The sequence below is a fragment of the Mastigoproctus giganteus genome, chromosome 9, assembly GCF_048544385.1.
Source record: "Mastigoproctus giganteus isolate SK-2022 chromosome 9, ASM4854438v1, whole genome shotgun sequence".
NCBI lineage: Eukaryota > Metazoa > Arthropoda > Arachnida > Uropygi > Thelyphonidae > Mastigoproctus > Mastigoproctus giganteus.
In genome coordinates, this window is record NC_143583.1 from 180,124,279 (window position 1) to 180,138,851 (window position 14,573).

General features: G+C 41.4%; 1 protein-coding gene across 1 annotated transcript in view; it reads left to right on the forward strand.

Moving 5' to 3' along the window:
- LOC150080917 (uncharacterized) overlaps nt 1-12,652 on the forward strand; it is a 408,289-nt gene extending 395,637 nt beyond the window's left edge. The window contains exons 19-20 of the mRNA XM_090380855.1: nt 11,352-11,531; nt 12,144-12,652. Coding sequence (XP_090236981.1) covers nt 11,352-11,531; nt 12,144-12,399 — 436 coding nt within the window. The 3' untranslated portion in view covers nt 12,400-12,652. The remainder of the gene's footprint in view (nt 1-11,351; nt 11,532-12,143) is intronic.
- Nucleotides 12,653-14,573: the final 1,921 nt, after the last annotated feature.

Here is a 14,573-nt window from a genome sequence, read left to right on the forward strand (position 1 = left end):
CTCCATAGGGATCTGCGGGAGTGAGGATGGCCGAGTGAGGATTTCCATCATAGGGGATTCCTCCATCCTATGCGTGACGAGTTTCACTACAGTCAGGATGTTTGTTTTTATGAGTAGAATCTTCCTGTGGAGCGGTTTAGCTAACTGAGGATCCATTATTCGACCCCCCCCATCCTTGGGGCCACTTAAGCTTAGTCGCGTGGACTGAAGTCTATATCACTGAACCGTAATGAGCTACTGGTTGAAGGGGGGAAGATTCCCGTAAGTTTCTATTTGGCCCTCCGCAATGCTCCCAGTGTTTTCCTCCTGGCAGTGGCAAGTACAGTCCAAAGGTCAGCTGGTCATCCTAAACTCTCCCCAAATCGAGGTACCATTGGACTCTTCTGGTGTTGTGTCACTCTAGGGAGACCATCATGTTGTTCTTCCACCCTTTTTATGTCAATAGCGCAAAAAAGCAAAAACCGATAGGGAACAAAATGCACATTAGATAACTTGCCCCTATAAGAAATTAAACAGTCTGTTAAATCAGAAGTTTTTAATTTAACAGACCAAGTTTTGACCAAGATTAATTATTGTTAATGACCTTTCTACAACTCAGTGTTCCATGTTATCTTTCTAATTCGAATTATCAAAATTTTCATTTTTTTTTTTTTTTTTTTTATCTGGATTCGAGTTGGGGAGACAGCATAGGAAAACAGGTGAAAGTAACAGAACAAAACAAGATGCCAAAACGTGCTGCCCGACCCACTTTGCCGCCTTCGGAAAAAAAAAAAAAAAAAACATGGAGGCTGGTTTTGCCCTTGTTAAAGGCTTGTTAAAAGTCATATATTGTGCAAAATATCAAATTCCTAATTCTCTTGTTGCTATCCAGTAATACAAGTAGCCTTTCCTTAGATGAAAAAGTTGTTAACTCGAATTCGAGAGTAATATCGAATTATTGCATTATAGGAAGGTAAAGTAAGCTTGGTAAACAGAAAAATCTATTAAAAAATTCTGATTTAATAGATTCATTTCACTTCTTATAGACATGTAGACATATATAATATCTTATGTAGGACGGCACCTCAACTTCAGTTCAACTCCGCCTTGGTACACTGCGATCAATATGATCAATATGTAAAAGGCCAGAAATGTGTGTAATTATGTTATTGCAGTGTGTGTGTGTGTGTGTGTGTGTGTTGTTGTATCTGAACGTTTTGCCACCAGGAATGCGATCACCCGGGAAGCCTGCCCAGCGACTGTCTACACCGCGAGGAGGAAGGCCACAACTGCGTATGTACCATGGCCAATCTCAACAGTCACGCACTGAATGCCCAAAGCCAGTTTGAAACCATCAAAAGAACCCCGTGTCAGTAAGCCGGCGCTTAGACAGACACACACACACAATTGTATTCCCTTTCACCCAAGAAACAAAACAGCAGAAGACGAAGAAATAAAGAAGAAAAAGTATAGTATGACAAAAGATACTGTTCGACCATGTCTTTATCCAGTGCTGCTCAAAGTAGTCCACAAAGAGAAAAGGTCTTCACTCAAACAGCAGCAGAAAATCATCCAAAATTGTCGATCAGCAAGTTGCAAAATTGTGTACATGACGTCATCAGAACGACAGACGAGACAATAGGTTGTATTTTCATTTATGATGTGTTTTCAGTTTGATTGCTTGCATTAACAACATTCATGTTAAAGTCTTCCTACGGTTAAAAGCAGCATTGCACAAGGTTTCAAGGGCCTGGAAATTATTGATAGATATGAGTAGCTCCTCACATCCAGGAGACAAGTTTGGAACTGTTGCCTTAAGAGCCAATCTTAGGTCCTCGTAAACGGAGCTTTCAAAAAGGACATGAGAAGAGTCTTCCGGTAGCCTACATCGACAGGAGGCCGTATTAGAAAGTCTGAACTGGTAAAGTTTTAGCATTAGCATTAGTAGAGGCATTTGATGCAAGAAAGCAAGCTTATGCAGCATCAGCCAAAAAAAAAAAAAAAATAAAATAAAATAAAATAAAGTAAAATAAATAAATAAAAAATAACCCCTTCCACTTCACCCCTCTGTTCGTTCGAAATACCTGTCCAGCTGAGCCTTAAACTTATTTAGGCTATCAACTTCCACGACAAGGGATGGAAGTCTGTTCCACCTACCAACCACCCGCTGGCTAAAGGCAAATTTCCGCACATCTGTCTTTCATCAATTTGAATTTATGCCCTCTCAGGTGATTATTCTGAGAAAGAGGAAGAATCCCATCAGCATTGAGCATGCTCAAACCATTCAAGGCTTTGTACACCTCTCTCATATTACCTCGCTAGTGCCTAGTCTCCAGACACTGTAATTCGCAAAACTTAAGCCTTTGTTCGTAAGAGCACCCCTTTGTTCCATTCATTAATCTTGTTGCCCTTCTCTGTACTCGTTCCAGCAGCTCTACATCCTTCTTGAAATGAGGCCTCCAGGCCTGTATACAGTACTCTAGGTGTGGCCTGACCATTGCCTTATACAAGGGAATGATCACCTCCTTATCCCTGCTAGAAAAATTCCTATATATCATTGACAATACACCATGAGCTACTCTTGCAGCCCGTCTGCACTGCTCAGAGAACTTCATATTTGCCTGCACAACCACCCCCAGGTCACTTTCATTCTCTACCACTGTCAGTGTAGTACCACAGGTTTGATACGTTGCTCTGGGGTTGCTTTTTCCCATATCATTTGTCAATGTTAAACTTCATTTGCCACCTCTCAGCCCATCTGCTCAACCTTTCCAGATCCTGTTGCAGCAGCATAGTGTCAGTAGTGTCCTTGACAACCCTGCCAACCTTCGTATCGTCTGCAAACTTGGACATTAAGCTTGATATATCATCATCAATATCATTTATAAATACAGAAAACAATAAAGGACCCAATACTGAACCCTGAGGGACTCCACTAATAACATTAGTCCACGATGAGCAGTGTCCATTGATTACCACTCTCTGTCTTCTCCCCCTCAACCACCCCTTTATCCATAGCAGCAATTTGCCTCCAATGCCACACTGCTCCACTTTGTGCAGCAGTCTTCCATGTGCAACAGTATCAAAAGCCTTTCTAAGATCCAAGTATATAATATCAAAGTTATTCCCTGCATCCACTTCTTTTGTGACTACATCATAGTATCCAATCAAGTCCAAGGAAGCTCTCATAATTATGGCTAAGGGTTTGCTTACTTCCTTTGCTGCCTCCTTTAATATGACTGGATAGATCCCATCCACCCCTGGTGCCTTTCTTGTGTTTATCTTCAACAATTTCTCCTCCACTTTACTCTCAGTTATTACAAGATTCTCTACTTACTGCTAGAGTTGAATACACCTCTGGCATTCCCCTCGCTGAATAACTCCTCATGTGTGAATGTCGATGCAAAATATTCATTTAGTTTGTTAGCTACCTGAGCAGGGTCATTAACAGTTGACCCATCGATATCAAGTGGACCAATCTGATTCATCCCCTTCCTTCTAGAGTTTACATAAGTAAAGAACTCTTTGCTGTTTTTCTTCGCATCCCCTGCCAAGGATCTCTCGTAATCTGCCTTCGCCTGCCTAACCTCCTTTGTAACTTGGTTACAGATCAACTTGTATCTATCATAGGCTTCTGTGTCACGTGATAATTTGTATGTATCCCGTGCATATGCCTCATTAGTTCATCTGACATCCATTTAGGCCTAAACCTTGAACAATATTTCTTAGTTGGTATGTAAAGCCTAGTAGCTTCCAAGATAAGTTCTTTGAATGCTTCCCATTTTGAATTTGCTGTTGGTAACATCATCAGTTGATCCCACTGTATAGAATTTAAATACTGTCTCAGTCCATCGTAATCGCCTTTACGAAAGCAATATCCCTTCCCTTTACCCCTAATGGTAGTTACCTCTTTGAGTAACTCCCACTTCAGAACACTGTGATCACTGCCACCTAGTGGTTCATTTATCTGCAGATTCTTAATGCATGAAGAATCACTACTGATAATCAAATCAAGAGTATTACTCCCTCTAGTTGCCTCCCGAACATGCTGATGTAGAAAACAATCATCCAATAAATCCACAAAAGCCTTGCTAGTGTGTGAGTGACCAAACCCACAAATTCCAGTCAATATCTGGGAAATTAAAATCCCCCCATTATAAGACTCTCTGATTTACTGGCCCACTCTATTTCTCTGTACAGTTTCTTATTATACTCATCAGAGTTATTAGGCCTATAGCACACTCCTATCTCAATTTTGATCTCCCAATGCTTATGTCACACCAAACTGACTCGACACTGGACTGTCCAGCGATGTCGACTGGTTTCACTTCCTTGGATTTTATGTGTTTCTTAACTAATAGCATAACCCCCTTCTCCTTTCCTATCCTGTCTATCCTTTCTGTAGACATTGTACTCCCCAAATTCCAGTTCTGCATTCCTTGTATCTGTGTGACACCACGTCTCTGAAATCCCAACAATATCTGCCTTTGATGTTTTGAGCAATACCTGAAATTCATCAATTTTATTTACTAAACTCCTAGCATTGGTGTACACGCAAGTATACATGCACCTGCTCTTCCTCTTAGCCACCCTAACACACCCCATGTGTTCACTTGTACCCCCCATGATTTCCAGCAGTCTCTGAAATATCCTGCATCTTATTTTCCAGGCTGCTGCTCATTCCAATAGAAGCAGTGCAAGAATCACTTTCTCCTCTGCGAGTGGCTACTGTTAATCTATTAGTCCTTGAATCCCCCCCCCCAATCTAGCAGTTTTCCGACCCACCTAACACTGCCTCGATAGCATCAGCAAACATTCTTGCAGTTTTGCCCTTAAGCGAACCGTGTCCAGCTATTCCCTTCTTATTAAGGTGTAAGGTATAATGTTGTCATGCCCCACCAGGGGATTCCCCCATCTACGCGTTGCTTTCTTTGTGGATATACCAGTTTCTGGGAATGCCAGAGGTTTATAAGTGTGTGAGTAATGTCGTGTACCTTTGTTCGAGCCGCTGGATCCCTGCTGGACCCCAACGTTGTCCACCTTTGCCCCGTGGAGGCAGACCAGGAACCCAGTAGACTTAAGTTACTCTAACAGGTCCTGCCGCGTAATTTCCTGAGATTTCGGCGGCTAGCACCTTAAGAAAAAAAAAAAAAAAAGAGAAGAGAGAGATAAGAAAAGAGACGCGGCGACGTAGGGGTAGAATCGCTTGGTTTTTACTAGGCCAATTTATGAGCGTAAGGTAATTTTGACGTTAAGTTTTTGGTGTGTAGGGCTTTCGCTAGCATATAGGTAGACGGGGGGGAGGCAGAAGGCTGGGGGGGGAGAAAGACAGAAATATGGGGCCAATAGAGTAGGTAGCCCTTGCCCCACCAGAGCAGAAGATATGGGATGGAGAGGACGAAAACGTCTCCTCCCAAGGATGTAGGTATAAAGGTGAAGGGGGCTAGAGTGCCCTCTTCAGATCGCCATATGGCTATTGGCAGCTACTGCTGCATTTCTGTTTTCAAGTTTCTTCACTCATGGGGCAAGCCCCGTCCTTTTGCTTGTGTCCCCTCATCTTTAGTTTCAGCCCTTACATTGTCCTGGCTGGTGTCTCAATAGTGGTACTTGATGTCAGTCATTGTAGATCGTGATTAATGTCTTTCTCCTGACGAAGAAGTCTTGTGCGATTTGGGATAATGCTCTATATTCATCCTCAGTATCTATGAAATGGGATTTCAATCCTTTTGGTAGGTATCTTATTTTTATAAATACCCCTCTGAGGTCTTCATATTGTGGGCACTCGGAGACTATGTGATTCCAGCTTTCTGTCTCCCCGCACGTACAGTTGCCGTCCTCAGTGAGTTCGAATCCGTGCAGCTTCTCATTGTAGGGTCCCTGTCCTGTTATTACCCTGGGAAGTACCAGGTCTGCTGTTTTGGGTAGATTTTCTTGAGGTCTGTTAGATATCTTCTGGTTATTTCGCCCTTGGTAGTCTCCGTCCATCTTCTCTGCCGTAATTTTAGCAGGTGGGTAGTCTAGTTTTTTCTGTTTTTAGGTTGTTCGCTGGGTCAGTTGTATGGTCCAGATGTGTGGCCGCCACTTCCCTGGACAGCAAGTAAAGCAGACCTGTGCGAACGACCTCCAGGTCCAAAGGAAGCACTCCAGCGAGTACCTGCAGTGCTGGGGTACTCACTGTGCTACATTCAGGCGTCGTAGTTAAGAGTATTTTATCATGTACAGGATTCTTCTATTCACTGCAAATGCAGTTTTTGGGAACCAAATTGCTGAGGTGTAAGTAATTCCTGGGAGAAATGTTGTCTTGTAATATAGCATCAGGGTTCTTTTTTTGAGTCCCCAATCTTTCCTAGTAACTCTGGCTACCAGTGCAGAATGGCTCCTGATTTTTTTTCTTATGTACTTTAGGTGCAACTGGAACGAGAGGTTGTCCAGGACTATGCCTAGGTACTTAAATTGGTTTACATATTTAAGGGTGACATTGTCAATTTTGATTTGCGGCGGTCGTCACAATTGCAGGGTTCCTTTAAGCAGGATTGAAGAGGTCTTTATGGGTGAAATTTTGAGCAGGTGTTTTGCAGGCCCATTGCTGGAGTTGCTGCAGCGCCTGGTTTGCTTGGGTTTCCAACTGGGCCCGGGAATCCGCTCCCACGATCAATATCAGGTCGTCAGCGAATGCTTTGCCCCGACGGGTCCCAGATCCATCACCAAGAACTCATCTAAGACCATCTTCCACAGGAGTGTTCCCCAGCACCGACCCCTGCGGACAGCCTCTGTGCCTTCCTCTTGTGATCTTTTGATACTCTACATTGATCTCCACTCTTCTATGTGATTAATAGTTTTCCATGACCTTGAATAGGTTGGTTGGCACCCCCCGCCTCCCTCAACCCCGCCAGGACGCTTGGCCACCAATGTGAGTAAAACGCCCTAGCCAATAGCGTAGCTACCCTTTTTCGGGCCCGGAGGCAAGAACATGTTCGGGCCCCTACTTAATTAATGAAAATTGCAAAAAACAAGAGACAGCCAAATACGCCGGGCCCAGAAGCAATAGCCTTGCCTGCCTACATGGTAGCTACGCCACTGGCCACAGAAAAGTCAACCGAGATGAGAAGCAGGTACTAGTTTCTACATTCTTGCACCGTCCTGAGTAGGTTTCCTAGTGCATCCACTCTCGAGGTCCCTGGCTTGAAGTCATACTGATTTGCGGCATGGAGTCCATCTTTTTCGTAGTGGGCAATTATTCTTCTGTGACGTAATCTTTGTTGGGTTTTTTTGGAATTAGTTTTAAGTTGGCCGTTTTCCATGCCTTTGGAAATTGGCCCGCTTCTAGGCATCTGTTGTATAGGGTGAGCAATAGATACGGTGCGTATTCAACAGTTTTCTTTAAGATTTCAGGCTCAATCATGTCGAGATCTGGGCATTTCTTGCTTCTTACTCGACTAGCGGCCGCTCTGAACTCGTCCATGGTAAAGGGGGCTCCACCGCCTGATTGGTGTAACTAGCATTGCTCACGCATATTTGGCTTTGTGCTGGTAGTATCGGCATCGCTGGTTTCTGGTAGATTGTTTCCAGTATGTTGTCCATCGACTGCTCTCAGGTCGTTGTAAGATTTCCCTGCCGGGTTCTGGTGGTGGCATTCACCTCCCATCTGGGCATTTTGTTGGTGACCTTATAGACTAGGACCCAGGGGTCAGTGTTTCCTTCTGTAGATTCTAAGAGCTCACAAGAACGTCGTCTTTTGCTCTTCTTAATGGCACCAGTATAGCGGTTTCTTATCTCTCTATATTGCTGTCTCAGAGCTTCGACTTCGTTTGCAGGCCATGATCTGCGGGCCCTCTGAAAGTCCTTCCTTGCTTTTATCGTTTGCCACCGGAGAGTGGCAATTTCTCGAGTCCACCAGTGTACTGCCCCTAGCTAGGGGTGTTTTTTTTTCTTATTGCTTGGTTACTGATAGTTGTCATAAGTTCCATAGTACCTTTCTGCAGTTCGTCCGGGCTGTTCAGTGGGTTCAGGGTTAGTGGGTTACTGTTGATCGCTGTGTTACTGTGGGTTACTGTTGATCGCTGTGTTAGTGGGTTACTGTTGATCTATGGCATTGTTGGTTGATTGTTGTTGCTCTTATCATTGTTCTTGTTATTGTGCAAGTTATAACTCGGTGATGTGATCCGAGGTGGTCCAGGCTTTCTCCACCCTCCAGTCGGCCACGTGGTTCGCCAGGTTCCTAGTGGCTAAGGATATGTCGATGGTGGCCTTCTAGAGGGTGTTACAGAATGTCGGTAACTGGTGTGGCTGGTTTAGGACCGCTAACTGTGATCCTGTCAGGTAATTCTCAAGTTGTTGTCCGTTTGCTGTCCCTTTTCTATCATCTGTAGCGCTGTATCAAAGCGGGGAGCGGCAGTTTACATCCGCTCCTATTATGATTCTTTCGTTTGGCAGGGTGTTCTGTAGGTAACGTAGATAGTTGATGGCGATCTCTATTTCTTGTCCCGGTCTACTGTATAGAGCCACCACGTAGAGGGAACCCAGTGCTGTAATGAGTTGGGCACAGGCTGCCCAAGCCGTGCATAGTTGCGTTATTGTTATTCTTGTTGCAGTAATTATTCTTGTTTCTGACCAATACCGCGCCCACGAGATGTCTTTCTCTGTGTGGATCACTTTATATTGTAGTGGGTAGCCCGCCACTGGCCTTACATGGACGTACGGCTCCTGAAATATAATAACGTCTATGGTCTCTTCATCAGCCTTGACCCGAATCTGGTCAGCCACCGCTTTTGCTCGCTGGGCATTTGTTTGTATTATTTTGATCATGGTTGTGTTATATTTCTTAATTTTTGTACCCATAAGCGATTCTGTTCTGGTAGGTGCTCTTGGCTTTTATATAGATTGGGCAGTTAGGATCCTTGATTGAGTGTGCATATTCGAGTTTCATTGTTTTACAACTTGCACATGTGGCTTCCTTGTCTTTGTGTGGGCATTCTTTATATTCGTGGCCCTTTTCAGTGCAATGTCCGCATGTTGGGACCGTCTGGGAACAGACGTGGCTGGAGTGGCCGAACTTACAGCATCTAAAACATTTCGATACTGCCACCCGCTCTCGAAAACGATGCTTCCCCATTTTATGTAGACCCTTGACCGGTCCTTTAGGACTTGCCACGCCTCCGAGATAAGTTCCACGCTCCAACTGTTTTTTTAAGCCACCTCTCGCCTTTATGTGGTACTTTGGTGTTATCACTTCTTGCGGCTCCTTGTCCGGGATTTCGCGTTGGAGGTTTCTTTGGTAAAGTTCTTCGGCTAACTGGGTGGCCGTAATTTCTGGGCTAACGTCATAAATTAATATGTTCGGGCCGTTAATCCAAGGGCGTCAATCTTTTGATTTTCAATGATGCTCTGGATTTCCTGCCTGGTCTCTGCCCCTATTACCAGTCCTACGTCTCTCATCTTTCTCATCCCTTTTATTTGTGTCAGCTTCAGGTCCTCCTTCATGTTTTTTATTACTTTTACTTTGAGGTCTTCGCTTGTGGGAATTTTTCCTGTTTGTTTCGGTCTGAGTATCACCAGGTTTGGTGTTGGTAGGAGCGTCTTCCTCTTCTGGTTCATTGTTTTTGTCTGTTTCCGTTGCTGTTGGGGTCCTCAGCGCTTCTGAATATGTTGGGGCGTGCTGTGGCATTTGACTTGCCCCACATTCCATATAGGCCTGTAGCCGTGTGGTAGCTCTCGTTGTCAAGATGTTCATCATGTAGGATTGTCTCCATCTTTTTTTTTTTTTTTTTTTATGAAAACCCCAAACACGAAAGGTATCAAAACCTATAGTACTTAGTACCGTGCATGGGTTGAAGGAGAAGTATGGGGGAAGGGGGATGCCGGAAACTTTGCTCTAGAGACTAAACATGGGTTTCACCACTTCAAGCCTCCAATAAGCAAAGTGGTGGTATTTCACCGGTTGATGAAAGTCATCTACCACCTATCTTGTGGAAGATTGTGACAATCTCAGATCTGAGTGCTGCTGACACTCTATTTGAGTTTTCTTTGAAAATATTCTCAAGTGCGGTTTTGAGAAAGAGCGTCTTTTCATATATGGTGCCCTCTGGTATAGCAGGGTCGAGGGGTGAGTCCTGCTGTTTGTCTTCTTTCGGGTATTTTTGTGATACGACTATTTCTGGCTGTTCTTTCTGTCTGGGAACGTGTTTCCCGCCCCAACTTGGGGATCAGCTGATTGCGATTTTTCCGCTTGGTCAGTTGCAATCCAGAACTGGGGTCCTCCTCTTTTTCCTGGGGTTCCACAATAACAGGGTCATCACTCTGACCCTGGGGATCATTGGGTTTTCCTGTTCTTCCTTCCATTTCACGAAATCCGGATAACTGGTACAGTTCGGATTATCGGGTGTATGGTAGGATAGTAAGATAGGCCACTGAAAATTATGGCAAATGATGCCCACCACAAGTCCGCGGCTTAATTTGAAGGCACACAGTTGGTTATGGGAGTTTTGGGCTATCCCCTCTGTTAGCTGTGGGGGGGGAGAAACACAGGTATGAAAGTGCTCCTAGAAAAATGGGGTTACTTCCTCTTACGGTTTTCGGAGGCACTAATCACGCTGGTGATATCAGTTTTACAACAGTAACGATAATTAGAGAGATCTGTCTCCTCCATGGAATGTCTATGGGGTCGGAAGCACAGCACATGATACATTTAGTTACGCTGGCACTTGGTACATTTAGTTCCGCAAGGATAGAAGTAACACAAAATGGTGGGCACTCTTGCAGCCCAGAGAGCACTAATTATTAGTGGATCCTCCCAAGTCAAGAATCAGATTTGAACGTGGCAGCCGCGTTATATCGGAGCACTCTCCATTACCTCGTTGTGAGCGGCATGGTGACCTGTCTCACAACAAAGGAAATAGATAAAGAACGTAAAAATCTGATTATATTTCCCTAGAAAGTTAGAAAAGTCTCACCTATGAGTCCACTGTAGGTTGATCTTCAACTAGAACCAATCATTTTTAACTGTATTACATTTAAAACACATAATTCAGACAAATTATTGCATAGCGATAAACGGCACATCCGTACTGTAAGGCAGCCATATTGGCGATCATCAGCTCCTTTAACATCCCTTCCTGGCAGGGGGACAAGACGACCAGTCGTCTGGTTGTCCTCCGGACAAAAGTTGATGAATACTGTCTGATAGCGTGTCACCTAAAGATGTTTCCTATAAAATCTAATTTCTCACTTAATGTAGCAAGGAGACCTACATAATTCATCATGTAGAAAAACGGAGATCCAGAAAGAATTAAGTCTTTCCAATTAGTTGGAATTAAGTAAAAAAACTCAGCTAGCACTAATTTGCTTTTAAAATAACTTATTTTTCTTTGTCATAGGACTTATCCTCTGATGTCTAGACAAGGGGAACAGCTTCACTCACTGGATTCGGTTGACAGTTCGATACCTAGCGATAGCGAGGAGGAAGTCACTTCGAGGAGTACAGCTTTCCGTCTTCCGACTGACGGGCCTCACCACCTTTTAAGAAGACAAGAAGCAGTGATGGAAGATGACGATAGGTATGCTTTTTTCTTCTTCTTTTTTTTAATATTTGACAAGTTTGTATAGTCCCTTGTTCATACACGAACTTAGAGTTGCAGGTCTGTTTGACCTGCAACCTATTTAACAAAGAGCTAATTCTTTAATGTGTTGCCATGTAGTGAACTTGAGTATTTAAAAACAAAGTGAATGCCGATTAAGTTTCTACTTTTATTTTATTAACATATGGTAAAAAGACATAATATATTTTGTCTTGTCTAACTAATTTTAAGATATTAGTAAATATAGTACTTTTATTTTAATTTAGTTTATAATACATTATTTTTATCTTAATTTAATTTTTATTAATTTAGTTTATTTTATAAAAAAATATATTTATTTCTTTATTATTTATATTTATTAATTATTTTAATTTTATTTTTATTAATTAATATACCTATATAACTGTTGTATTAATAATTAATTATTTATATTAATGAACAGTCTTTTATCGCAATGCATGCGCACTTCTCAAAGTTACTATTACTAATTTCCACTCTCCTCTTTCTTTTTAATATTGTCACTTCAACCCACCGCGATTCCAACCCTTCCCTGTAGTTAGAGTTCCCATTCACGTTTCTTCCTTCCTTTAGTGATGACTCCAGTGGCGATACAACTGTGCTGCTACGAAAGCCTCCCCATTCCAGTGTCAGCCTCTTACGGAATACTAGGATGACCGATAAAGGAATCACAGGATCAAGCACTTCGGTGGCTACAAGAGTGTCACAGTCCGATTCTTCCAGTGGACCTTCTTTACAGGATAGTCTCGATCCAGCTGTTAAACCGGAACAAACAGCTGCGTCTTCAGACAGCAGTCAGCAAACCGAACACTGCCAGATTACAGAGTGACCGATCTACACTTTGTCATAGCAATCGCTGTTTTCGCTCTTTCCTCTTAGAGAATCTTCTGCTAGTAGGGAATCAAGCGATATTTCTTTATTACCCGAGTTTAAATGTAATTTTTGAAACAAGTTATGTTGCAAGTGGTATTAGTATTTATTCCCCTTTCCTATTTGCGAGTATATTCGCTCTCATAATTGTGTGTGCATGCGTATGCGCGCGTGCAAACTTGGCAGATTTATTTTCATTTTTAACAGCCATTCACAGCGAACAACGTGACAAAAATACTTCACGTTTATATATATATTTAATTTATTTCTAAATTTATAAACTAAACGGTTCTCACTAATAATAATAGTAATAATATAATTTATTTAATAAATATAAATATAAAAAGTAATACCGTTCTTCGCAACTGGACTGGGAAGATTTTTGCACAGTAGTGTCTCTTCTTGTTATTTTTTATTTATTTTTCCCCCATAACTCCGCAATCAACTTCTTTAATTTCATTTTTACACATTTAGGTGTACGTAGATCACCTTGCCATATTTCAGCATTATTCTCAACAGAAATTTTAAACTTTATCGCAGTGAAATTTATTTAAGATTTCTACATTGTGATGAGTGTACGAAAAATTAATATCCTGTTCATCCATTTCTATAACTTTGTACAATGCCATTTCGGCCACCCAAATTCGTTCGGCGTTCTCGTCTTGCCATCTTGCTTTGCAGTATCGCTAATTACTTATAACAACCATAATAGACCAAGAAGGTTTAGATGGCTTGAGTCACCTTCAAGACAACTAAGGTTCTAATAGCATTTTTACAAGCTCCCTGCAAGCCAAAGATCAAAGCTATCACTAGTATATATATTATAATAATAATAATAATAATAAAAATCGCTGTATTTTGATGAAGTTATAAACAAAGACCTTATTATAAAAAGACTAGCGCATAATTTGTCAAAATAATGGAAGAAAGGACATAAATGAAATAAGAAAAAAAAAAAAAGTTTAAAATTGATTCCAGCTTACATTTTATCACATGGGGCCATTCACGTATTACGTAATATATATATATTTTTTGGGATACTTCCTTTTCCGTAACACTTCGTAATAAAACTTTGTTCCCTCCTCAATATGATATTACATATCGAAATATTCGAATTAAAATCATATTACAGCATTTATTATGCAAAATTTTTGCATAATAAATGCTGTAATCGCCACCACAGCCTTTCGTAACACATTATCCCCCTAAGTGTGAAAATTAAACAATTTAGTTCCAGTTCATTCAATACCTAGCAAGTAGCATTGCCTCAACAGTAGCAACTAGCAAGTAGCATTAACTCAACAGTAGCAACTAGCAAGTAGCATTAACTCAACAGTTTCTTTCCATTCTGTGCAAATAGAATAAAACCTCATTCTAGCGAATGAATGTTTTTAAGATTAAATATATATTTTTTAAGGACTAAACAAATTAGCTAGTTCATTTAAGACCCAGCAACACCCCAGTCGAAACGGAGGGTTTGCCCCCCATTCGTTATAATATCCTCTTGCATTCTCTGATATTTATTGAATTATTAGTGATTACAGCTTGACAAGGATTAAGAATAAAATATATAACAAAGTGCAATTATTATTGATTTTAACCAGGAAATTAAAAAATTTAATGATTAATGCGAATTTTCTGACTTTTCCCTATAAGAATGTTAATGCTGGGAAAAAAATATTTCGTTTTTGACTTTATGAATCTCATTTTTGAAAATACCTGTTTTACTTTTGTCTGCTATCAAAGGAGAAAATTTTTTTTTCTTGACTACTCTACTAGCTGAGGAAAACCTTTTTTGAACAGAAGCTTGTAGACTTCCAGGTAATGAAGCGTTGCTTTCTTTCTTTTTAAGGCAGCCATGAAGTTCAATCAATTCCATTTGTATATATTCGAAAGCCCATTCAACGCTGGTATCAATATGAGGACAAGTTATTCCGACTTCTTTCCTCTTCAATTCTTGGAATCTATTTCGATTCATCCAAGAACGTGATTCGTCAGCAGAGGATGCAGCATTGCATTTTCGTGATTTTCATGTATGAAAGTGAAAGCTTTTGATGTTGTTAAATTGTTTCGTACAACGAAATTTTGTTTTGAAAGTATTACAAACTAATACGTATTACTAAAAGATGAAGA